General features: G+C 35.6%; 1 protein-coding gene across 3 annotated transcripts in view; it reads left to right on the top strand.

The window, feature by feature from the left end:
• LOC109064095 (tomoregulin-2-like) overlaps window positions 1-24,455 on the top strand; it is a 72,775-nt gene that overhangs the window by 36,535 nt on the left and 11,785 nt on the right. For 2 of the 3 annotated variants that reach the window (XM_042757792.1, XM_042757790.1), the window contains exons 3-5: window positions 227-377; window positions 8,519-8,545; window positions 16,507-16,603. In XM_042757792.1, coding sequence (XP_042613726.1) covers window positions 227-377; window positions 8,519-8,545; window positions 16,507-16,603 — 275 coding nt within the window. The remainder of the gene's footprint in view (window positions 1-226; window positions 378-8,518; window positions 8,546-16,506; window positions 16,604-24,455) is intronic. The other variant, XM_042757791.1, reaches the window with a different exon arrangement.

Genomic DNA, 24,455 nt, shown 5'->3' with positions numbered 1-24,455 from the left:
CACCAGTGGTCTTCTGTGTGTGTGTGTGTGTGTGTGTGTGTAGTAGTAGAGTGTAATAGCAGCCAATCTTTCACTCTTCACTACCTGCACGCAGGTACTCTCAGATAGGTGTCTTGTGTTTCAGAATGCAGATGTAATTAAAGTTTGTCCTCATCTGAGCCGACCATTAAAAATTTACTACAGAAACATGCATCTGTGACACCTGTGCCTCTTTCTCTCTTTACAGTGCAGCAGTGACTATGCTCCAGTGTGCGGATCTAATGGCGAGAGCTATGAGAATCACTGTCTCCTTCGCAAAGAAGCCTGTAAATTGCAGACAGAAGTGCTGCTGGTGTCAGAGGGTGCCTGTCCTGTCGGTACGTCCCTGTGTCGTAGAGGTGACTGTCCTTCCAGTGTGTGTGTGTGTGTGTGTGTGTGTGTGTGTGCCGCTGGATATCTCCACAGCGTCTGTTGTACTGAAATCATTGAAATCATTAACACTATACAATAATGTTCTGTTTGTTTATGCATGCATCATTGATTATCATGAATTAACAATGAAAAATACTTTAGCAGAATTTATCAATCTAATATCATGTTCATATTGATCTCAAATCTCTGCTTAAAACTGGGCCAATACTGCACAAACCAGAACACAAAAGTTTGTCTTGTATTCCAGTATAGATATCTACAATATTTAAACATCCTTAATTTTAGATAACATGTTAACATGTTTATGGTAGTGCTGCTTTTCAAATAAATTGATCTTGTTTTAAAGATAGTTTCACTGAACAGCAAAACATTAGTCGGTGTATTTTACTCCCCGGAATGCGATTTTTAATAGTGGACCCCCTTGAAACACGATTGGGTTAGTTTTGAGTAGCGATTGGCTGGGTTTTCTTGTGAAAACCTGGCAACCCTGGCTCAGAGGTGCAACATTCCATAGTGAATGTCTAAATGTGCTGACTTGTGGCCACACCGTGGAGGAAATAACAGTGATTATGAGCTAAAGTAACGATCATTCACTAACACCTAATGACTCTGAGAGTGACGAATGCATCTGGTGTCGGGTGAAATACAGAATGAAACAGTTGGTTGGTTCTGAATGTTAATGGTGATAATGGCACTTCTAAAACTGGGATATATAATAATCTTTAAAAATAATGAAGAGAAACAGTGTTCAAAGATTGCTATGTCACAGAGTTCTCAATTACAGCTAAACAACTTTGTCTCAGACATTTGTGCAAAAATTCTTATATTGTACATGATAAATTTTTAATGTACAGTACAGAGTTAATGTAGTACACCTTATTAATGTGTATAGAGTTATAAAATGAATGTGAAATGTTTAGATAAATTGGTCTTCAAAGACATTATGACAAATGTTTGAGTTCATTTTAAAATTTCTGGGATTTGATTGTGGCATTTTGTTAAATCAGATCAAATATTGTGACATAGTTGAGATCACTTCTGAAAATAAGATTTCTGTTATATACAGCAGAAACAGATTGTGAAAGCTCAACAAACGCATGCTGTTACAGTTACAATGCATGCGGTGTGAAACAGGTCTTAAAAGAATTTAAACAAAAGCTCAATTTATTACTGAAAAACATGAAATGTAGATTGCAAAAATGTTTTATTTTTGCAAAGACATTTTTGCAGGTTATAGATTGTTTTTCTCACGGAGACAGTTTAGATGCAGGCTTGTTTGACGTTCTGACAGTGTGATATTTGTGATGGAAGCCAATTCCAGCCTGTCTCACCTGCTGGTACAATATTAGAGAGAAAGAGAAACAGAACACATCGCTGACAGCAGTCACGGTCAAGATACTGATACTCATGTTCACTGAAATTGAATCTTTAAATAACATTTAATACCAGAAACGATTCTTGTTTGTTTTCCTTCCTTCATCCATTGTTTTTCTCTCTCATTTCAGTCTCTTTCTTTCGCCTTTTCTTCATTAACTGATCAATTACCTGAGGCATAGAGAAGGAAGACTATTGAGTAAAGCTCAGGGGAATCGTGATCGGGCTTGTGTACTGCTATAATGAAAAAATGACTTTGTTCCACCTCTTTCTGTTTTTCTCACACACACATGCACAATGACACACTTCTACTCATTAAAGGTGACTTCCTGTGAGGACACACACACACTCTCTCTTCCACTCACACACACACACACACACACACACACACACACACACACACACACACACACACACACACACACACACACACACACAGACACACACACACACACAAAAAGTATTTTGGTCCAGATTCTATGTCCTCTTTTTGTCCTCTGTCTCTAGATTAGCATACTTTTATCATAAATATATAATAATTAATATCTAAATATTCATTTTAAGGCATACATTCAGGTGTAGGTATAGAATTATTTTTGAATACAAATATAAATTACCTTGATGTGTGTGTGTGTGTGTGTGTGTGTGTGTGTTCACAAAGATAAGCATCATATCAGATAAATTTTTGATTTGAGGTCAGTATGATTTTTAAAAGGAATTATTACTTTTATTCAGCAAGAATGCGTTAAATTGATCTAAAGTATCATAAAAGACCATTATAATGTTTAAAAAAAACAAATAAACATCGTCCTTTAAACCTTCATATTCATCAAAAAATTCAGAAAAAAATTCACAAAAATATTAAGCAGCACAACTGTTTTCAACACTGATAATGTTTCTTATGCTCCAAATCAGTATATTAGAATGATTTCTGAAGACTAGAATAATGGCTTCTAAAAAAATCAGCTTTGGTGAGCATGAGACTCATTTAAATTATAATTGTTATTTTTTTTAAAATCTGACCAACCCCAAACCTTTGAACATTCTAGTGTATATTTCCCCCAGTTAAAAATAAATATACTTAATTGTATATAAAATAAATTAATCCATGATAAGTATACTAAAAATAGATTGACGTCTATACTAACTGAAAATACATTCTAAATGTAGTTATTTCATGCTTTCATCAAGCACAAAGTTAGTGCACTACAAATTCATTTGTAAAATATTATACTTTTTACAAATGCATTTGGTGAAGAATGAAATATATATATTCATCTTTAAGAAAGTATACTGGCTAGGTTCTTAATTCCTTTACAACATGTTTGAAAGTTGTTAAAAATTATTTTCACACATACATACTCATATAAACTAACTGGATGGAACCTTTGAAAGAGGATACTACTTCATAACCCCAATGGCATGTCCATGCTCACTCAGCCTAAAAACTAGTGTTGATAAGGGATGAATGAATCAACACATCTTATGATCCTGTAGCTGTATGAAGGTCATATAATGTAGGTCTGTTGGCATTGTTTGTATTGTATGTTGTCATATCATTTAATATCACAAGTAAACAAGGCCGCTGTATGATTTCTCACCTAAGACTATGGCACAAGAGACAATATCACATTCTGTGTATTGATAATTGTTTGTTCCTTCACCCCTTAAAAGTGTCTTAAGTATTTTAATAATGTGATTTTAACATCGGCCTAAATATAGGCTACAGTATGTTCAGTGAAGGGGGCTTGATAAGTCAGTCTCTCCTCACCTTATACATTCATGAGCTCTGAAATTCACCAACAATCGTTTTTGCTGCACTTTTGCTAAACATCGTAGAGTGCACACTATTGGGAATCTGTGTTGCAGATTTGGCACATTTTTCAGAAGAAACCTTTAGAGTCTAGAAACTCACTGCAGCTAAAGATACAAGTCTCACCATGTATTTCAAATCTGAGAATGATTAAATTATTTTAAGATGATGCTGTGTAATTTTTTTTTTCTTTTTTCTTTTTTTTAAGATGAGACTTTCTTTTTGGGTAAACCAAATAAAATGTGAGGTATGAATTGAAACATCCAGTATGTTTCTGCTCACAGGTGCTGTAAGGGCAGAGTTTCCAAACACAACTTTTGCCTGCAGCACAAATGTAACAATGGGGGATTTACAAATAAAACTATTTAGTTAGTTAAATATTGAAGTAATACTTCAGTTATTTATTTTAGTTGAATCCTCTGTTGACCTGTTATGATTAAATGTACAATACAATATATTGTATTTGAGTTCTACTTGCTGAGTATAAAAATATTATAGAAATGCTTTGAGTTCAAATTATTATAATCATAATTCATAATGATGCAGTACTTTGTATAGTTATAAACTTTACCTTTTCAGTAATTTCATCATCTTCCATAAAGATATTTTGTATTCCTACCGTGAACATATATAAACTTAATTTTGATTAGTAATATGCATTGCTAAGGACTTCATTTGGAAAGCTTTAAAGGCGATTTTCTCAATATAATTGTTTATTTATTTATTTATTTATTTATTTGCACCCTCAGATTCCATGCTGAATGAATTCTGCATTTCAAAAATTAAATAAAAGAGTGGATATTTAAAGTGTACTTAAGTATAATTGAAATAGTTCCACTTAAGCACAAACAAGTATATTTAATACAACATTAGTTGAACTCCAGCACTGCTTTTGCACAACTAAAATGTATTTAATATAAAATTAGTTGTTCCAATTTAGCAGACTTTAAGTATACCATAGTGTGCAGCAAATATATTTAGTTATTCTAAAGTACATATGAATAAATTGTACTGAAGTATACTATTTTTTCACTAGAGTCCCTAAATTGAATTGTAGAAAAACATTTGTCTGATAATTGTTTTCTTGCAATACCTTGGGTAATAGGGTTAAATCAGTCAACACTACAAACGTGTGTAAAAAATGAGAATATAAAATAAGATAATTTACTTTCCTGCTATGCTGTAGAGTTCAAATAATGTTATTGCTTTGTGTCTCGCAATTTTAAAGAACATTAAAGGTTTTATAATGGAGAAAAATAATGCAAAATGTGAGACACATTTAAATGCTTCAGTTAAAAATGTCTGTTTTCTTCAATGAACTGAAGATTAGTAGATTTCAAACAGGCCATAATTCCCATTTTAAAATGTAGTAATGGGGGACATTAGATGTGTTTAAAACAAACTACTTTTAAGGCTAGGTAGATTTTATATTAGATAATAGTTTTACAAACATATCTAGCAAAAAGAAAAAGAAAAGTGTATTGTGAAATGTGGAGTCCCTACCATGGTAGAAGAACAGCCATCTGTGTGTGTCTGTGTGTGATGCAGAGAAGGGCTACATTTCCTCACAAACCACAAATCATTGTGTGTGCTATATGGGGATGCACGAATCTGAGTGTGTGTTTGGAGACAGAATAAACACAGGTCACACTGTTCTCAAATTGATCACCCATTGCTTGTAAAGAAGAGAAAGATGAGGATGTAGTTATAAATCAGCCCCTCTGTGTGTGTGTGTGTACTGGAGGAAGATGAAATCGGAAAAGACATTTGGAAAATCCATCAGAACATCTAGACGCTCCCCACAGAGCTGTTTGAGAGAGCAATGGGTAGAGAGAGAGAGAGAGAGAGAGATAGTCTGATATAATACCAGAAGGACAGACCCAGACAAATAATTAGGCTAATTATGGAAGATCATGACTGCATCAGGGATTGGTCTGATCAGCAAAGGGAACAAGGAATGATCTGGAGATTGAAAATGAAGAAATGAGATGCCGAATACATACAGCCCCTGCCTCTCTCTTTCTTCCTATTTCAGACAGCCGAAATGTCACAGGTTCAGAGTAATGTGAACCTGTAATTGAGTCCCTCATTAAAACCACAGCCTCATGAATATGAACAACCTCAGTCTCATCTGCATAGCTCAGACTATTTGTGTTACCTGTGACCCAGCAGGGGACAAAGAAGTTTGGGAAAGAGAACAAGTGAAAGTGAGAAACTGAAAGGTTGAGGAAGGGGACACTGCAAAATATAATTTGCTTAATCTGTTCTTTTATTTTATCTTGTTTTTGAAACGAATTTACATGATTTAATCATGTGTACGGTTCCTCATGAATCATCTATGTTACACAAACATAATTTGTCCATGTTACTTTGACATCATGCAATGAAGTGACACAATTAGTCAAAGTAGTCTCAAAGTGATTTTATATGCTTCCCTGACAGGATTCATTTGTTCAGGTTCTTATGTGTTGCATCACATTACTGAATTACAACATTGTGCTAGCTAGCTAACAAATTGTTAGTTTTTTTTTTCCTTAACTGCACTCTGCACCACAAATAGTTACCCAGTCTAACTGTAATCATTCTAAATCCCAACAAAATTGGATATTAAACACTAATGTCAATCTGTTTTCTCATCCTTCTGAAAAACACATTATTTATAATTTTTTACTGTTCTCATAAAGTTCCATGCAAAGCATGCTGGTAACAGTTTCAATACAAAAATGCTGTTGAACATGCTTGATTGACTCACGTACACCATACATCATTTATTCTTGTAGATAGTAAGTCAGAGATTTGCATTAATTGAAAGCAAAAAAAAAAAAAAAAAGCCTCATCTTCCTGTTCGTAGTGGAAAAGAGTGGCACCCGGTATGGTCTTCTCCTTCTGTTGCCCATCTGCTTCAAAGTTTGATGGGTTGTGTGTTCAGAGATGCTCTTCTGCATACCTCGGAGTTACTGTTGCCTTTCTATTAGCTCGAACCAGTCTGACCAATCTCCTCTGAACACTTGCATCAACAAGGCATTTGTGCCTATAAAACTGCTGCTCACTGGATATTTTCTCTTTTTGGACCTTTCTCTGTAAACCCTGGTGATGGTTGTGCATGAAAATCCCAGGACATCAGCAAGTATGTCTGACACCAACAACCATACCACATTCAAAGTCACAAAAATTCCCTTTCTTCCCTTTCTGATGCTCAGTTTGAACTTCAGCAGACTTTCTTGGCCATGTCTACATGCCTAAATGCATTGAGTTTGATAAAGTGGCCAGTAAGTGTATATGTGTGTGTGTGTGTGTGTGTGTGTGTGTGTGTGTGTGTGTGTGTGTGTGTGTGTGTGTATATGTGTGTCCACATAATATTATTGACCAGTGGTGGTTCTCTCTTGTATGGTGCCCTGGGCAAACCACCCCTCTGCCACCCATAAATAAAAATGATTTTACAAAAATATTGCTATTTTTTATTTAAATTATTACAAATTCAGGCAAATGCACATGCATGCATCATGGTACTCTCATGAATGGTGGAAAACACCCACCCGGAAGAGAAAAAAAATTGCTTAATAATATCTGTATTTTTGTTTTATTTGTCCACGAATAGTATTTTCGCATCTTCTTAACATTACTGTTGAACCACTGATGTCACATTAGACTATTTTAATGATGTCCTTTCTACCTTTCTCGGCCATAAAACGTTTCAGTTGCATTGCTGTCTATGCAGGGTCAGAAAGCTCCCCGATTTCTTTAAAAATATCTTAATTTGTGTTCCGAAGATGAATGAAGGTCTTACGGGTTTGGAATGACAGAATTTTCATTTTTGGGTGAACTTTCAGATTCTGTCATATTAAAATATTTAATTACATGACACACATATTTGGTACTTGCCTAAAAAGATTAATTAAATTAAATGGTGCCCACCTTTTAAAAATTGTGTTTATATTATTAATTTTATTGCAATCTCCATAGATTACATTTTATTAATAGAATAACATCAATTATTAAGCTAAAATGTATTATTTTGCAATAGTGACGAGCTGGCTGTACATTACCCCTTACTTAGAGAGGTTGAGATATTTTTACTGAAAAACAAGACAAAAATACCTATTAAGAAAAGTACTTTTGCGGAGGAGCAGGAGAGGCACAGTTCGGAATGAAAGGAATAACACATTAAGGCCTCGCCGTCCTGTGGCCATCTCAAACGAAGATTTATATTTGTTCTGGGCGGGGAATAATTGGTGGGGTGATTGATGGGAGGGCACAGAGCTATAAGCTGCTCCTCTCCATCATAACAAATTGATGAATGTCAGATTTTCCCAAAGCTGCATTCGAGCCCAGGGGTGGATGGCAAGAAAGACTGAGAGCGAGAGAGCACAGTACAGTCTAGTCATAGCAGCTGTGCCCTTGAACTTGAGAGAGAGAAAGTGGGGTTATTCGGGGCTACTTTTTGTTTTCACCTCAAGTGAAACCACAATAACTCCATTATTTATATTTTGAGAGGTACAGATGCAGCCGGAGGGCCGATTTATAAGTGTTAAAAATTGGAAATGAGGTGACAGCCAAGCTCCTTTTCCATTCCACCCTCCCTTTCCACTCTAATGTATACATTTCACTCTATAGTTCTTATAGTTCTTTCACCCACTAGTTCTCAGTTCTTGTTCAGGCTGGGTAGATGATCACAAAATTTTAAATTTAATGCAAATGATCTGCAGAAGCAGCGACTCAGGTGGCCAGATTGGTTTTATGTGTTGATAGACGATTTTGCCACAGTGTTGCAGACAAACACCTTTTGTATCTATGAGCGTGCAACCTAATTATCAGATATATTGTCTTTTTGTTTGTAAGTTGCATTTAGAATTGGTTCAAAAATACAATGAAATCCGTTTGATGCTTGTGTTCCTGACCATCTGTTTTTCTGCTTTGTAGATGCTGGCTCTGGATCAGGGGATGATGGTGAGTATTTGCAACTTATCTCTAATTAATACAGAGCATTACAATAATGATCTCATATCTCGCTTTGTCTGTTCACATCCACACACACACACACACAAACACACACACAAATGCTCATACTGAGTTCGGATGACAGCAGCTTCTGTCTGCCTCTCCTGATAGATGTGAATATGCCAGTAGTACTTATGAAGTGAATGCAGGATGAAGAATTTCACTCTAGAGCATGGCTAATTAAAAAGAGATTCTGGATGGGGTGATGGAAAGATCAGGAGAGAGAAACAGAAGAAAGATAGAGGGAGGGATGCTCTGAAGGGAGGGATGATATATCTACTCTGAAATATTAGAAAAGTTCAGCCGATCAAATGAATGTGAAACAAGGAATGGAGAGGGAGAGACTATGTTTGGAATGGAACACCTAGTGGTCTAGTACTTAAAAAAAAAAAAAAAATACTGGCAACTGCTTCAGTTACCACTTGTTTTGTAATAGGCTTACTGTGCAGTATTCAGAAAATAGTATGCAGGTTTTCCATTTCATATATCAGCCTTTCATATTACTCACATCAAGGCTTTAGTGCAAGCATCATGTGCCCTTTTGACCACCACATGAAAAGCATTGCAGATAGAGTCACGAAAGGCCAATTCTATGAGGTTGCTACTTGCATGTACCAAGAAAGGAGGAGTGCGCACACAGTAAACAGCGAAAACATGTATTTAAGCTTAAGCTTAGAATATGAAAGGGGCATGGCAATTGATTTAATACACTGCATAAAGAAAAAAAAAAACACTTGTCAAAAATGGATTCAGATTAATTTAAATGTACATGAATTTAAGAACTGGGTTGTTTTTGTTGGAAATGTTAAGGTAAATATAACTGAATTAAATGAAATTAGGAGGAATTCAAAATCTCCTCGAAGTTTTACAGTTTTTAAAAATATCTCATTGCTTTTAAAACTCTAAAAGGCATCATTAGTAGGGCTGTTCGATTTCACAATTTTTGGAATCGATTCCGATTCCAATTCCTGGTCCTGGAATCGATTCCAAGAATCGATTCCTCACTGTTGTTTTCGATTCTTTTCAATTCTTTTTTTTTTTTTTTTTTTTTTTGGATTAAGATGAACCGCCAAATCACATCATGATGACTGCAGGATAGGTCGTATAATGTATCCTTCATATAATATGAAGCTAAAAAAATTGTAAAAAAAAAATGATGATATGAAAAGTTTTGTTTTTTCAGCTTTGCTCGTGAAATTAGTCATAGCCCAGCTCAGCAGGGACATGCGTTTATCGCATATATTAAATGAGACATGAAGTGTCTAAAAGAAATGTGCACAGTTGAGCTGAATGAAGAAGTTTACTTTGTATACTTTGCACAATATTAACAAACTGTACACTTAAACTAAATAACCAGTTTTTTTTTTTCTGATTTTTCTGTTTTTTCAGTTTTCAATCAGATGCGCGCTCTCGGCCACTGATCTATGCTCGTGACGTGTTCTTTTATAATTATCATTGGCTGATAGAAATGTTTTTAAAAATAGTATTTTAGATGGTAATAAGATCAAGACCCTCATTGACGTCATGATCTATTCTGTCATGAACCGCTCAAAATTGTGGACAAGCCAGTTCTACCGTAAAATAACCTCTGAATCGTTTTATATATATATATATATATATATATATAATAATCTTTTATCTCACAACTGTTGTAATTATGGCTTTGGTGAATTGTGCTTCTGAAACGGAAGGCTAGCCTACATCCTAAAATTCAATTGATCAGTACCGACTCGTTTTCTTTCTGTTTTGTTTTTTCTTTTCTTTTTTCGTGAATTTAAATGTGTGCAGCTTTTGTCGGATGTAGCCTTCCGTTTGAGAGACTCCCATTGATAAGCTTTGTTGAACTGAAAAAGACTCTGAATGAGGAGTCGACTCCCCTTGATGGAATCGATTCCAACCTTTGGAATCGACTCTCGATTCCCAACGCCCCAGAATCGAGGAATCGATTCTTTTTGGAATCGACTCCCAGCCCTAATCATTAGAGATGCTGAAGCATGTACAAACATCACAAACTTAATGCATTCATGACGTGAATTTTCCAGTAATCACTGGCTGTGCTTTAAAAGGTCACGGCAAACAGGGTCAAGTTTTAAATTGTTTGTACTTTGAGTGATGCATTGACTGGCACGCAGTGTGCCGCTGAAGGTAATAGCTCCTAGAGTTCATTTCATTGGGCAAAGCTGATGTGAGTCATGTGAAAGGGCCTTTACTCTGAAATACAGCATGCTTCTAGAATGCTAAAACTCTCTCTGTGATTTTGTGTCTCATAATTCATTGCCTACAATTACACTAAAAAGAATTACATTAAAAGAAGTATCAAAAGTATTAAAAGCTGCATTTATATGAACAAAAATAAACAATAATACTGTGAAATAAAATATTTAACAGAATTCTCAGCATCATTACTCCAGTCTTCAGTGTCACATGATTTTTCAGAAAGTTTTAATATGCTGATTTAGTCCTCAAGAAACATTTCTTGTTCTGATCAGTGTTGAAAACAGTTGTGCTGCTTTAGATTTTTGAACAAACTGTGATACATTTTTAGTATTAGGTGAATAGAAATTTCAAAAGAACGGTGTATAGTTAAAAATAGTTTACCACTCTTATTTATTCAATTATTGTTGAACGGCTAGCCATCATGCCCATTCCACTGACTGATCAGGAGGTGATAAACATAAGACGAGGGACTGGAAAAAATGGAACAACAGAAGAATGGGAACAGGAAATTGAGGATGAGAAGAAAAGAAATTAAATAAGAGAGGATATACAAATGAAAGCAACATCTGAAAGCCATCAAACAGGGATGACACAGGAGATGGATAGTGCAGAACATGTGAACAAATGTAGCCACTGTGGGAGAGACGAGACACAGGGAGCTGGAGTGAGGGAGGGAGGGAAATAGAAAATAAAAGGGCAGGAAGAGAGAAGGATGGAGGGGGTGCGGCCACTTAGAGACAGATCGGTGTGGCTCAAGAGAAGAGTTCAGCTTGAGGAAATGTTGCCCCTCCTCCAGGAAGATCAAACATGTTTTAACGTCTTAGTGTAAATCATTGATGAGCTCTGGCTCATACATTCTAAATTACACACATACACACACACACACTCAGAATCAGATATGTTCTATTGACGTGGAAACAACACTTCCTCTTCACTCTCACATAACTGAGCGCCTCATATAACTGAGCAGAGATAATACGCAAGAGTCTTCCAACACACACACACACACACACACACGTAAACGCAATGATGAAAACACACCTAATTCCATTCTTTGACAACTGACTCCTAAAGAAAAAATGAGAAATTTAGATACAAGCAGGGCTTCTTAAAAATACAGATTCTAAATCAAACTTTTGTTAACCTGAGAGAAAAAGTATGGTTGAACATGAGATCTTATGTGTCCAATATGAACAAAATCTTGTATCATAATCTGTTTCACAAATCACATATAATAAATAAGAACTTCATGCCTGTTCAGAAAGTACAGTTTGAAGGTCTGGATTATGAATGAAACATGGATGCACTACATCAGCAATGTTGTCACTGTCATGTGACCTATGGCATCAGCTGTGTTGCTTCTTTGCAATTCACAAACCCTCTCCCATGGCCTCAGGGGATAGTAAAGTGTTCATCAGATGTTCAATTCAGAATCTTACTGGAAGTAGTATGTCATCCAAGTACTTCTCATCTACTATTTAATGAATGCTGTGAATTCTAAAATACTACTGTTTTAACATAGTTTTTCATAGGGAAGTTTTTTAGTATCAGAATTTAATTGTTTTTGCTGGAAATTCAATAAAACGGTTTTAAAGGGATAGCTGTCCCAAAAATGTAAATTCTTTCCATTGTGTGAAAAAATAAAAAATAAAAAATTCTTCTTTTTGTCATATAGGATGTAAATGATTGCAAAATGTAAAATTTTAGGGTGGACTATCCCAAAAATAGGGTAATTTATGGAATGGATATATGGTAATGCCTAGTTTTTGATTATCAAGTGAATTAAAAGGACTTTGGAATTAGGAATTATATTCAGAGCTGTCTGGTTTGATTTGGATGGAAACGGTTAATGTCCCGTCATTTGATTTTGCATATTTAAATCATGTCTGTAAACTAGGAAAAGAGGGTCCGGCTATAATGGCAGCAGAAATGCTGCTTGTGCAGAAGACATATATTTGGATATACGTCTTATAGAACGTTCTTCTCATTATCAGAAATCTTAGTTTATCTAGTCAGATCCGCCGTGATTTGACAATCACAGGAATCCATGTGTGGCTGTAGTTCAAACTGTCAGATTCATCATGCAGTATGAACTAACATTCTGCATTTGATTTTAAGCGACAAGAAGGAGGTGATTCTTCACAAAACTCATCTTAGCCCATAGCTAATATCTCAATTTTAGCTTAAATGCTTTGTCTAGCTTTAATTAGCAACACTACACACTATCCTTGACAGCTGACACTTTATACTCCATAATGTGTAGAAAATCAGGCTGTTCCTTTACACCCACTCAAACTTGCTATTTTTCCAGACAAAAAGCTGCTGCTTGACCCATATTTAGCCTTCAGAAACACTCACATGCTATGTTTACTTAGAGCTTTTCATTTACTGCCAATAGAGGCTCAAGCACTGCAAATTAGCAATTAGCACTGTCCTAATTAAAGCGTTTTAGTCAGAGGCACTATTCAAGCTTAGATTACATTTCAAATAAACACCAAACACTGTTCCTTTTAAAGCATAAACCACTAAGGTGAGGTGTCTTCATAAGCCTCTGGTTGTTTGTCATCAATAACGCATCACTTTTATGGTTACATTTTTATTTTTTAGAGGGGCAGCTTGGCTGATACTGCAACCAGTGGGCTGGTCCCCAGCAATAATGAACTAATTATTTAACCATACTTTATAGCTGTTACTATCATCTATATGTATGGCAGGGGTCGGCAACCTTTTGGTTAACATTTGTAATTTTTCTGGTTAACAACCGTGCTAATAAGACCCTGTTGTCACTGTATATATATACATATAATTATTCAAAAATATAATTTACCTGCAGCCAAAATGTCCATATGTGGGGGGGGGGGGGGGGGGGGGGGGGGGGGTGGGGGGGGGGGGGGGGGGGGGGGGGGCGTGTATGCATTAGAGGTCTTCACGGGTCCAAAAATTCATGCCCGAACCCGAAAGAGACCCGTAATGTACTACACCGAACCGACCCGGACCCGTCTATTATTTCAAAAGCTGGACCCTGACCCGTGTAGATCCGAGAAATGTCTACCCGGACCCGTCTATTATTTGAAAGCTGGACCCGAACCCGCCGGGAAGACACAGACCTGACTGGACCCGATTGTCACATATTCCACCTTAAATTGCTATTACAAGTCAATAAACCTATTGCGAAAAAATACAACTTTTTGTCTTACCTAATTTAAGGAGCCGTAGTCTCTCTTCCTTGTACCTGACTGCCTGTGATGCATTACAATCCTCCGACAAGAAAGTTATCCATGTTATTCCTCTCGTTATTCCAAGTCCAAGCTTAATCCACTCATTATTTCAGCTTCAAAAGTCCACTTGATGTCACGGTGACGGATGACAAATGCAACTGTACACATGTACATTCTGACACGCAAACTCGCATAATAACTTCAACTATTTTTAACTATAATAACGACTGCTCGTTCAGTGCCATGGCCGCTGACGTTATTTGTTTGCTATCATCTCTGTGCTCTCTGCTCTGCGTCGAGTCTGAATCTGAACACTAAAACTTTAAGATTAAACGGTTCATTTATATTATTATAAAAATGGGAGAAAATGTAAAGCGCGGTTTGGCGGTGTCCCTCACTGGTTGCCATAGAAACATGACACGCGCTTGAGACTGCACATGCGTGCTAGCTGGATCAACCTAAAATATGCTTAAACGTTCATGTGACAGTTCACCTCAGATTTTGTTGCTGATTTGAAATATATTAAATATGAATGTTTCAAGTCTGCAAGCATTATTACCGTGCGTGCACTTGCATTAACTCTGAGTCTGCGCGCTCTGTTTCTAACGGCAGAGAGAGACAGAGAGATCGTCTTTTTTTCACGCTTTTCTTTTCCTAATTTTACAAGTTGCAAGTTACAAAAAACACAAGCAGTGTCTGATCACGGCCGGGTGTTCTCCGAGTCCGATGACTCCGATCGCACGGGTATTACACACAATGTTAAACAGACCCGGGACCCGAAGTAATAGATTCAGACCCGACCCGGACCCGGCTGGTCATTTAAAATATACGTAGACCCTAACCCGTACGGGTCCCGGGTCGGGTCCCGGGTCGACGGGTCTCGGATGCACTGTGAAGACCTGAAGTATGCATCACTGGATATAGCTGTTGGTCATTTAACATTTCTATCATAAAACAGTTGACTAATATTAAATGAAATTTGCTTCTGGGAACAGTAAACCCTGTTCTTTGATTTGATTGGCTGAATTGATCTGGATTATTTGGACATTGACGAGCACTGTTAGACCACTGAGGCAGACCAGGTTGAAAATGTATCATTTAAAACTTTTTGTCATCCTAGCAACAAGAGTGATGCACAATGGAGTGCAGCAGAACAGTGCAATAATTTCATTTAGGGGGTGGTAGTTTTGCCATTTTTAATTATTGGTGGGGACATGCTGGTAATGCCTGCCAATGTTGGTATGGGACCCCTGATATATGGTCATCTAGAGCCCATTTACTGTACATTCAAATATTCACTTCCTAGAGGATTACATACACTTTCTTGAAATTATAAAAGCATTATGGCTGGACTTTTTCCGTGGAACAGTATGTGGGTGTTTCTTAATGGAAACTTGGTCATGTTGATTTTTTTAAATAATCTCTCTTAAAACACAAGTATACAATACAAGCACTACAAGAACTTTGTCTTTTCCACTACAATGTCATTTCCTACACATATCACTAAACATGTTCATTTTTTAACTGTAAGATATCTTACCATATCTGGTGAAACTGTAAATGTCATTATATGTAACTTTACTATAAAATAATGTCAAAAAAGGGTATTGGTTTTGGAAGTAAAAACTATGATTTACTGTGAAATATATGTTCAAAGAACATTCCCAAAAGTCCCTCCGTGGCACATCACATATGATTTTATTTTATTTAAATAGTTTAGCTTATTTTGTTTTAAGAAATGTACACTATGATGTTTCGTGTTGCATTTTATGGTATTTAGTTAATGTATTTTAGTGTCATGATTTGTATTTTGACACTATCTATATATAAAAATATTGGCTGTTTTTATGGATAGGTCACTAATGATGCACTCATATTCATAATGGTTTTCTGTTTTACCACATGCATTATAGTGGTTATCAGTATATTTTAAGGTACAAAGCAGACTCTGGTAGTTCAAGTGGACTGGTATATTAATATTATATCATTATATCTTGATGAAACGTATAGTTATAACTCTGCTATGCTATTTTTTACAGTAAATATAACAGGATTTTTTTATGTGCATGTATCACATTCTGTAATGGAAAGTAAATGTAATAATAAATGTAATTCATTTAAGAATAAAATGGCCTATTTGTTTGTGTTACCTAGGCTAATTTTACAGCTAGCATTTTATGTATCCTAAATAATCACATAATATTTTTTTAACTTTTTGCATAATTTTACCAAATTGCATGTGCAATTACTTACTCATATTTTACCTCAAACATGTTCTTTACTTGCACTTTTGTCTCCTCTGTAACTAAGTACTAATGTAACTCAAATAACACCAGTTTTATTTCAATATTTCATAAAAGAACCCTGAACTCTTTTATCTGAAAAGATACAGGAAAAATTGATTCCTCATAATATGACCCTTTCAAGTCCCTCTCAAGATCTCTCATCTAATTTGCCCTCTCTCTCTCTTTCCAGTTAATGAGGGTTCAGCCGAGATCAGTCAGAAGGAGACATCAACATGCGACATTTGTCAGTTTGGGGCCGAGTGCGACGAGGATTCTGAGGATGTGTGGTGAGTCACAGACATGTGCGACAGCTTTTCAGGGTCCTGACGTTCTGTTTTTCAGAGAGCCAGAGGTCTTGAGGAATGCAGGGGTGTGTCTAATGGTATGTATCAGATGCAGAGTCTTCTGCAGGCCTGCTTCTTGTGAGTTTCTGATCTTTTTGGCACTGAAGTCTACGGCATTTCACTGTGATACATTGCAGTGCAAAGCCGAGGGTGCGTGCTGCACGCCATGCGCTGCAGTAAATAATCTCTATTCGACTGTCTTTCTCATGCTTCCCTTTTAGCTTTGCAATCTCTCTTGTGATATCTGTCCCTTATCTTTAGTGAGGCTTACGATTAAAGCAAGAAAACAATTTACCAGTAGGGTAAATGAAATAAACTTAATTCAAGACAAGCAAACTGATCCTGTTATGAGAATGTTTTGATATCTGAAATTGGGACAAAAATACTAATTAAGACATTTAATTTTGTGATGTCAGCAAAACAGGAACCTAATTTACAAAAGTCCATTTTAATGTAATATTGACTTTGCCAACCTCTCATCTGTTCAGATCTATTGCAAAAATTGCAAAAGCTGATTCCAGGTCAGTGTTCTGACCCATTTGTCCCACCCACATAGCAAATGTTTTCTGGCCCAGATCCGGGCCACACAATCACTTTTCCCTCGGCCCAAGTGCCGCAAAGAATGACGGCCCTGAAGTGGCCCAGAACTGAATTAAAGACAAGGGCCACACATGGGCTATAACCGGCCCAAATCTCAGCCAATTAATCACCCTTAGCTGTCCCTGAACTGGGCCAAAACAGGTTTTATTATTGGTTCCAATTCTCAGCCTTAAGTAAACCAGAATCCCCAAATCTCAGCCACATCTGAGCCTTATATAGCCCAGACCCAATACAGAATCTTAATATTTCATATTATTGCATTGTGTATTACTATAATCGCCATTATAGTAATACACAATGCAATAATATGAAATATTATGCAACACATCGTCATTTGGACTACCGTGGTACTGCTCTTTGACACATCTGCGATAAATTCTTATGATTAAGTTACATGTGTCTATCTGTTACGTTTCTCTTAACGTAACAGAAGCGTAAGAGAAACGTAACAGATAGACACATGTAACTTAATCATAAGAATTTATCGCAGATGTGTCAAAGAACAGTACCACGGTAGTCCAAATGACGATGTGTTGCAGTTGCAATCCTCTCTGGCTGAATATAATAGTAGTGCGAGGAGAAGGGCATAATTTAAGTTGTTAAACGCTGAAAATAATATCCCGATCCACTCCGTCAAGGCGCACGTTTTTCATTCAAAACATGCATCACTGGAAACACGGCATGTCGCAATCTATAACGAAACTGGCGAGAGCCAATGAGCGTTTGATATCGCTGCCATAAAATTTGTTGTAAAACTTCTTAACGGCAAATTTTTAAATTGATACTATCGCTACAGAGGAAGGAGATACATATTGCGGATGTTTGAATTTGGATCTGTTCCTCACACCAAGCATCACATGGATACAGAGGATTTAAATAAAAAGAAAATACTTTTATGATCATTTTATTTAATGCTTGTGCATGACATCATATTAATAAAAATGATGTGCCCCATGGTAAACCAAATAAATATTACATGATAATGGTTAAATGAACTCTCTCTCTGTCTCTCACTCTCTTTCCATGTAAGGATTCTAAGATTATTTGCATCAAGAATAATAATATAAAATGTAATAAAATCATAATTAAGTGCAGTTTAATGCAGTTGACTGATTTATGGATTTGCTTAATTTTTAAATGATGTTTCATTCTGTTTTGACTTGCCATTTCAAAGACTATATTTAAACAATACTACACTTCATTAAACATTTATGTGATCATTTAACCATTATCATGCAATATTGTATTTATCTTGTTTATCATGGGTCACATTATATGTTGCCAGATCATAGCCTGATCTGGGCCACACTCCACACAATCGGCCCTCATATTGTTTGCTGTGATCCACACTGTGCCATCATTGCCACACATGGCCCAGCTCTGGCTGAAAGGGTACATGCCATTGCCGACAGCAGGCTAGCAGTGCCAGCTTGAGGCCACATTTGGGCCAAGTCCGTTTGCTATGTGGGCACATGGACAAGCTTTGTTTTTTGCCATCATTTCCCCTTTAAGCCTTGTAATTTCATTAACCCATTGACTAACATGTTGCGCCGTGGCATTCTGTGGCATTCTGAGCAGATTGTAAATGTTAATTGTATTGTCACTGGACTGTGAGGGTCAGTTCTCTGTCAGTATGGAAGGATTATGGATTATTTCCTAGTACAAGGCCCAGCTTTCAGGACAGCGGACAGGCAACCCAAGAGATGGAGGGGCAAAAGAGCGCAGCTCTCTGCTGCAATTCCATCTTCAATTAATAGAGTTCCTCTTCCCTAGCAGACAGATTAAAACCTCAGGACCATGGGAGAGCAATTACCATTCAAATATCCCTCACGGTAATACACTAACCAGACAGATCAGAGGGAGACCGAGGGATGGAGAGAGATAGAGATGTGAAAGGGGACGGGAACGAATGTGGGAGAAAATGTCAGAAAGAGACAGAGATGAAAAGAGGGAAATGAGGCAACTCAGCGGTTAATGTGTGTGAGTGTATCTACGTTAAAGTTCATGTGGTCAGTTAAAAGTGGGTGTGGGGGCACTTTCCACAAATACAAGTCAAAATAGGCCCAGAAATTCTTAATAAATACATATTTTTGTTTGTTTGTTTTCCAACAAATGATCAGTGAAAGGAGGTGCTTAAAGGAATAGTTCACCAAAAAAATTAAAATTTACTCAGGATCAGGTCATCTGAGATGCAGATGAGTTTGTTTCTTCATAGGAACAGATTTGGAGAAATTCAGTATTATATCACTTGTTCATCTGCAGTCAGGGGCATTGCACAAGATCCCGGGCCTTATGCATAGGCAGTCCTGATGGGCCCCTATGAAAATATCCATGTAAAATTAAATATATTTCAGACTTTTCAAGGGCACTCTCTTCCTTTTGGGGCCCTGGTAATCAGTACTGGTTTTACCCCCAGTCCGACGCCCCTGTCTGCAGTGAATGGGTGCCGTCAGAAAGAGAGTCCAAACAGCTGATGAAAACATTACAATAATCCAGTCCATCAATTAACCTCTTGTGAAGTGAAAAGCTGCATATTTGAAAGAAATAAATCCACGATTAAGGTGTTTTAACTTTAAGCCATTGCTTCTGCCAAAAAAACAGCTCATAATCCATAATAATGCTTCCTCCAGTGATAAAGTCCATCCTCTGTTGTCCTCTCACATCAAAATCCACCAGCATATTTGTTTAGAACTGTTTTGAACTGTTTTTGCTTGTAAAGAGTGCTTGATCTGTGCATATTTCTCTCTTGATTCGGACAAGATGACTTTTACTGGAGTTATAATGGTTAGAGAACTTAAGCAACTGTTTGAAGCTAAATACATCTTGATGATGAATGTGTTTATTACGAACACGCAGCTTTTTTAATCAGTTGTTTGAACTCTCATTCTGACGGCACCCTTTCACTGCAAAGAATCCATTGGTGAGCAAGTGATGTAATGCTAAATTTCTGCAAATTTGTACTGATGAAGAAACAAAGTCATCTACATCTTGGATGGCCTGAAGATGATACATTTTTCAGGTAATTAAAAATTTTGGGTGAGCTACTCCTTTAACCTTATAAGCAAAAGCTGATCGTCAACCTAATTGGGTCAAACTAACTACTGTTTAAGCTATTATCTAATCATTTTATAAGAAGTTTTTAATTTTAGCAAACCTGCCACAGAATTTTAGAAAATGTCTACTGATTTGCAACAACAAAATATTAAAATTAAATAGATAATATATGGTTTACTGATAAGTTTACTGACATTCCCCTTAAGATAAAGAAATGTGCATGGTCATTGCTGTCAATTCTAACAGCATTGCACACAAAATGTGGGCAAATTCATCATATGTTGAAATTATGACATTACTTTTCATTCTAGGTCATTTTTATGTTAGATAATAATTTCTAGAATTTAACATATCTAATAGCATGGGATTTGTGCCTCTGATGGTTTAGAAATGTGATGGAAAGTGCCAGGAGCTACAAAACCATTAAGTAAAAAAATAAAATGTTAAAAATAATGTTTATAATTTTGACTCCCCTTTATCGTCACAGACCAAGGGTATTGTCATTTAGCAGCACTACAAAATGATCTGTGCCACACCTGCCAATTACATGTCAGAACAGCGCTCTGTTTTTCACTGTGAAATCAAAGGGTTATTCTTCTGCAGTCTCATTCTGCTGATTACTCTGAAAGATGTGTTCTACTTCTTCTGTTTCAGGTACACAGTGTGTAGAGAATGTGCATGCTTCTTCATGTGCACAATTTTTAATCGTTTTTTGGAGTTCACTTAAAAAGCCCTGCCTTAAATTCATTTCTTAGGGCACTTTAACACACAAGACACTAAAAAATATAAGAACAACAATATATAGTACCATTTCAAAGTTTGCTGTGTGTTTTTTTTTTTTTTTTTTAAGATTTTTTTTTTTTTTTTATTCAGCAAGGAAGCATTGAATTGATCTAAAGTGACAGTGAATACTTTTACATTATTGTATGTATATATATATATATATATATATATATATATATATATATATATATATATATATATATATATATATATATTATATAATACATGCTGTTCTTTTCATCAAAGAATTCTGAAAGAAATATATCATGGTTTCCACAGAAATATTAAGCAGCACAGCTGTTTACAACATTGATAATAATATGAAATGTTTATTTAGCACCACATTAGCATATTAGAATGATTTCTGATAGATCACAATGTAATGGCTGCTTAAAATTCAGCTCTGTCATCAAAGGAATAAATTCTACGTTTTTAATATATTTAAATAGAAAACAGTTATAATTATTATAACTATTAAATTATAATAGTTATTCACATATTCCTGTTTTTTACTGTATTTTTTATCAAATAAATGCAGCCTTAGTGATCGTAAGAAAGCATCACAAAATCTTACCAACACTGAACTTTTGAACGGTAGTGTAAACATACATACAGAAAATACATTGAATAAGTAAATAAATTCAAAAGGAAATTTTAATTTAACAAAATAAATAAATAAATAAAAATAGGGCTTTTTAATAGGGGTCAGAGAGAAAAGATTGTTTTGTTTTGATCCAAAAATATAAGCAGACTTAAGGGAAGAAACAGCAACAAATGTGTAGAATATGGCCTGTTTGAAGATGTCTGTGTGTGACATTCCCTGTAGGTTTTGTGGTTTAATATGCAGGGAATATTTAAGCCCAATATAACTGCTCCAATTCCACAAGATTAAGTATATATTTGAGAGTCATGAAATCCCTACTGATCCTTTCTAAGTTGCTTTCATCAATTATATTTTTGGAAAGCTATGAAAAATGAGAAAATATCGTTTCCATCAGTCACAGAGCACACTGAGTGTGCTAGATTGATTTGGAGAGTTGTAATTCCAGACGTTATAGGACTCCTCTCTCTCCATCATTCTCTTTCTCTCTCTCTTTCGTTACCTTTCTTCCCCTTGGAATCTATTTGTATGTGTGTGCTGTGTCTGATAACCAATTAGCAGCTACATCTGTGAGCACTAATGCGGTCGGTCCTATAGCGTAGAAATCCAGCTTAAGCTAACAGTAATCAATTCATACCCTCTAATCACATTTACTTCAGCTCAGTGAAAATGCAGTGAATCTGCTGTTTTCATGCTGAAACAATCACATATTGTGTGCATGCCTGCATGTGCGTGTTTTGTTGTCAGATGAATGTGTGAGAACATAAGTGTGGATAAGTAGAGTCAGGCATGGTTCATATTGCTTTGACTCGTGTATGTCTTGCCAAACACTGCCAGGTCTGGTCTGTTATCCTCTGGGGGGCATTTGTGGGGTTATTAGATATTTTAGAGGGGGTTTTTTATATATATACCAGACTCAGAGATGAAGTGCTCACCAGTAAATATATTAGACAGAGGAGATGTAGCAAATACATCTGGTCTAAGAGTGTTCTATCTTTCTCTCTTTTAGAATTTGTAAGTGTGCCTGTATGCTAATTACCATATTAGACACTTTTCAGTGCCAGACTACACTTTCATCTTATGAACTAGCGATATGTATGACTATGTATGAAGATTTTTGTTATTCAATGTAATGAGTTCAAATAGTGGGTTACAAAATCCTGAAACCACATCTGGGATTCAAAGAAAAGAAAAATAAAGTTTTTTTTTTTTTTTTTTTTTTATGTTTCCAAAGAAATATATATAGTGTTTTTATTACCTATTTAAATTTTATTATTATCTATTAAAACATTTTCATAATGTCACACTTGCTAATGGGAGATCAAGTGCACGACGCATGAGTTGACTAATACACAGTCTTTAACATAACTATGACACATAAAAATGACATAACATAACTGACATAATTTTTTTTTTTTTTCATTTTATTTATTTAGTTGGTTAGTTAGTTATTGTAATTTAAATTTTAGTTCAAGTTTTAGTCCTTTTGTAAATATTGCGTAATTGTATTTTATTTTATTTTGTTACCAAGGAAACATTTCTAATTTTTAACAATATTTAGCTTATTTCAGCTTTATTTTAATTCACAACAACTATTTTCATATTTTTTTTTATGTTAACATCTTAATATTAATATTTAATTTATATTAATAATATCTTTTTTTTTATTACATTTTTTACTTTAAAACAAAAAAACATAATGACTCCACATCTAGTTATATGGAATTAATAATTCAAAATTATTAATTTTGAGAGATTTACACATCCACAGTGGTCACCATGCAACAAAGGGTTAAATGACAAAAATGCTAAATAGTAACATTTCGACTAGTGGAGACTTATTGACTGCAAACTTATCCATAAAGATGCATAGAGGCATACAAACTGGCAAACTCATTTTTGCTTTAAAAAAAAAAAAAGGTATATATATATATATATATATATATATATATATATATATATATATATATATATATATATATAATCTGAGACACCACATAGATAGATAAATATCTCAGACTGCATGTACAAGAGAGGGAGAGACAATGCTTATTCTCCCAGTCTCCAGTAATGGTGTGTCTGGCACAACTGTGCATTTACTTAAATAAATGGACAGATAAACTGCATGCGCAATGCAAAGTAAACTGAAAGATATGGTTGGTGAAATAACATTTGAAAGAATGAAGAGTCTGTGTGCATCTATTCATCAGTGCTTATCTGTACTCTTATAGGAACATCTTATAGGAATAGTAATGGACATTCTGATTCATTTCTACAAAATTGATTTATTTGAATCGATTCATTGGTTCTCTTTGTCATCACATGGTCTCTGGCATGTGATGTGGCGTAGGTTACATGCTCTAAAACAATTCAATAAAGCTTTCCCAGCCATGATAACCTTGAAAAAGAAAAAAAAAAGAATTTATAAGTACTATTAAACAGCCAATATGCTAGTAATATACACGCTAATAAGCAACTAGTTAATAGAATCGGTCCCTATACTAAAGTGTTACCGTATTTTGTTTTATTGATCACACTAAGGTTATTGTTGGTTAATTTTGAAAAAAAGGGCAAGGGCTTGAGCAACCCCCCCCACCCCCCCACCCCCCCACGTGCATGTTTATTTGATGTTCAGCTATTGAATTCAATTACGTTCATCATTTAAATCCTTGATTCACTCCAAATGTTCTTACTATCAGCCCACTCATGGTTTCTCAGTTAATAACGAGTCGTGAACACATCATCTGACCTGTTTTG

This window comes from Cyprinus carpio, chromosome A6 (genome assembly GCF_018340385.1).
Source record: "Cyprinus carpio isolate SPL01 chromosome A6, ASM1834038v1, whole genome shotgun sequence".
Lineage (NCBI taxonomy): Eukaryota > Metazoa > Chordata > Actinopteri > Cypriniformes > Cyprinidae > Cyprinus > Cyprinus carpio.
The sequence above is the reverse complement of the archived record's forward strand: the minus strand, read 5'-3'. Positions and strand labels throughout refer to the sequence as shown.